The 726-nt window shown below is 44.8% G+C and overlaps 1 protein-coding gene across 1 annotated transcript in view; it reads right to left on the bottom strand.

Moving 5' to 3' along the window:
* Positions 1 to 10: 10 nt before the first annotated feature.
* CSUI_011395 (uncharacterized protein) overlaps positions 11 to 726 on the bottom strand; it is a gene marked incomplete at its 5' end in the record, with an annotated part of 1858 nt that continues 1142 nt past the window's right edge. The window contains one exon of the mRNA XM_068071494.1: positions 11 to 148. Coding sequence (XP_067916530.1) covers positions 119 to 148 — 30 coding nt within the window. The remainder of the gene's footprint in view (positions 149 to 726) is intronic.

The following is a 726-nucleotide window of genomic DNA, read 5'->3' as shown; positions in this document are numbered from 1 at the left end:
TAGATAGACACGAGGTGAAAAATTTAAGTTGTATGGGGGGGCTTCCATGAGCTTGCACTGTTTAGTACTTCTCTATCCAAGGCAGCCTGCCGATGCCACAGAGAAGTGAGTTGGTCTCCTACAATTTGAATCGATTGAAGAAGTTCTTCTATCAAATGAGAAGAAAAGCACACAATACAGAAAGAAAGAATGCATGAGAGCTTTTGACGTAATCTCTTGTCGACGGTTCAATAGACGCCCAGCGAAGTTCGGGGGAAGGCTAGCTACCGAGGGCACGAAGTAGACACTAGTAGCAGCTACCAGCTGTATGTGACCATGAGTGTGTGCGCCTCTTTGGCTAGCTAGATAGCTAGCTGGGATGTCTGACTTTCTCGTAGGTGATAAGAAATTGAGATGAACAGAAGAAGACAATGAGGATAGTCATAGCAAAGGGGGCTGTTGTACTATAGAAAATCGACGTGCTGCAGAGCATATCAAGGTGGTGTATATACACTGTATCTGTCCTAAATAGAGACGTGGTAAGAAGATAAGAAAGAGTCGATCGAATGCACATCAGTCGTGTTTGCTCTCTTCTGTTCAAATCACTCATACAGCCTTACACATATACACATGCAAAGATACATGAAGAATCTACCGACCTCCTACGCCACACCCACTCCACTGGGTAACTACGTCCTATAGACACCCCCTCGATACTCAATACATTCAACTAACTACGGCGTCCCT

This window comes from Cystoisospora suis (genome assembly GCF_002600585.1).
Source record: "Cystoisospora suis strain Wien I chromosome Unknown contig_11296, whole genome shotgun sequence".
Taxonomy (NCBI): domain Eukaryota; phylum Apicomplexa; class Conoidasida; order Eucoccidiorida; family Sarcocystidae; genus Cystoisospora; species Cystoisospora suis.
The sequence above is the reverse complement of the archived record's forward strand: the minus strand, read 5'-3'. Positions and strand labels throughout refer to the sequence as shown.